The sequence below is a fragment of the Arachis ipaensis genome, chromosome B10 (assembly GCF_000816755.2).
Source record: "Arachis ipaensis cultivar K30076 chromosome B10, Araip1.1, whole genome shotgun sequence".
Taxonomy (NCBI): Eukaryota; Viridiplantae; Streptophyta; class Magnoliopsida; order Fabales; family Fabaceae; genus Arachis; species Arachis ipaensis.
Genome location: NC_029794.2, coordinates 3,562,516 through 3,564,367, shown reverse-complemented (window position 1 = coordinate 3,564,367; position 1,852 = coordinate 3,562,516). Strand labels below are relative to the sequence as shown.

Here is a 1,852-nt window from a genome sequence, read left to right as displayed (position 1 = left end):
ATGGGTTAATGAAGAGAGTGAGAGTGAGAGTGAAGAAATACCCATATACGTTTTAACCGGAAAATGCAGGATGTTTATCACTTCACATTTCAAGTTAGCAAAATGTTAACGGCAATATCAAAAAATTAATGGAGGGATGAACATGATTTAAAAAAATTATTGAAGAACTAATTTAATTAAAAAAATAATTCAGGAACAAAAATAAAAAATACATAACTTTTTAAGAAAGAATTTGACTATTAACCCACATAAAAGATATAATTAATAAAATACCTTTATTTAATTGAATTTTAATTTTAATTTAGTTAAATTATAATGATTTATTATATTAAATGCAAACCAATTATATACTATCACATCAGAAATGATAAATTAACCCTAAGATAACCAGGCCAGACTCAATTAACATTAAGGTGGCATGTGTTGGAGCCTTTTGGCATATGACAAAATTGCTCGGTAACATGACGATGCTGATCTGGATCCATTTTGAAAATTGTTTCAATTGTCATTGACGTCAAGACTAGTCCATTTTGAAGAATATAAGCAATCAATTCTAGATCACCACCGTTTCCATGGTACCTTGAAAATTTAACAACCAACAGATGTGATTCCAGACATTTAGGAACACTGGCCGGTTCTATCCACCTTGGAGCGTCGGCGGCATACTAGCATACAAACGAGGGACTATAGTTAAAATTAAAATTAAGGATAAGATTGCATAGCAAATTCAGTTTTCAAGTGTGGCTTCATAATCAACGTACCGTGTCCTTGTAAATTGTAAGGACATGAAGTTTGCGACATCTATCAAGCATGCTCAACAAAAGGCTTGTATTGTTGCTTGATTTCAGATTCATCTCTAGGTTACTTAGATTTCTGAACTCCGGAAGATTTACTACAATAGGAGCACGAAGTAGGGCCTGAACAAATTAAGATTATTATATGTACACCCCAAAAAAATTATTGAGAAATATTTAATTCGGTCCACAATCATTTTTAGGATGGATAAGGTTATTTTTCTCAATTTTTTTATTTTGGGCCAATAAAATTTTGAAAAAACGATAAATAGGTCTCTGACTTTTTATTCCGCGGACATTTTCGTCCTTAATCATTGAAAAATACTTTTAAGTCCTTGACATTTACAAAACTTGGACGGATCCGTCACTGACGGAGGCATTTGGACGGATCAGTCCCTGACGAAAGTATTTGGACGGAGGACTGATTCATCCAAGTTTTGTGAAGGTCAGGGACTTAAAAGTATTTTTCAATAGTCAGAAACAAAAATGTCCGCGAGACAAAAGGTCAAGGACCTATTTATCCTTTTCTGTAAAAAATTTATCAAATAATAAAAAAATAATTTTATAAAAATTTTATTTGTATTTTATGGGAGTTTAAACTTTTACAAGTTTATTTTTAAAATTTTTTTATTAGTAGCAGTTAAGTAAAAAAAGTTCATTATTGAAAGTGAAACGTGCATGAAAAAAAATTTTCAATACGAAAATTTCTCAAAAAAAAAAATAGCATTAAACAAAAAATAAGAGAAGAGAATTGACGTGAAATGATATTGATGTTGGTGTTGACGGTAGAAAAAATAATATTAATGATAAAGTATAGTTGTATAATAGAAATAATATAAATAGAAATTACGATGAAAAGGACAAAAAAAAAAGATAATTTATTTCGCTAAAATAAAATAGGGTTTGTTTTAAATTGAGAATTAAAAAAATAAAATTTTATTATGCGAAAAAAAATAATTTTTTAAATGGTTTATTATTGTTTTTAATTACCATAGGCTAAAATAGATATTAAACACCTCCATGAAGAGTTTTTTAAGAAATGTTATTCTGTTTGATAA

General features: G+C 28.9%; 1 protein-coding gene across 1 annotated transcript in view; it reads right to left on the bottom strand.

The window, feature by feature from the left end:
- The window catches only part of LOC107621989 (FBD-associated F-box protein At5g60610-like), a 4,691-nt gene continuing 3,133 nt past the window's right edge, over window positions 295-1,852 (bottom strand). Inside the window, exons 2-3 of the mRNA XM_016323934.2 lie at window positions 762-917; window positions 295-665 (exon numbers count right to left, since the gene is read on the bottom strand). Of these exons, the coding sequence (XP_016179420.2) occupies window positions 399-665; window positions 762-917 (423 nt within the window). The 3' untranslated portion in view covers window positions 295-398. The remainder of the gene's footprint in view (window positions 666-761; window positions 918-1,852) is intronic.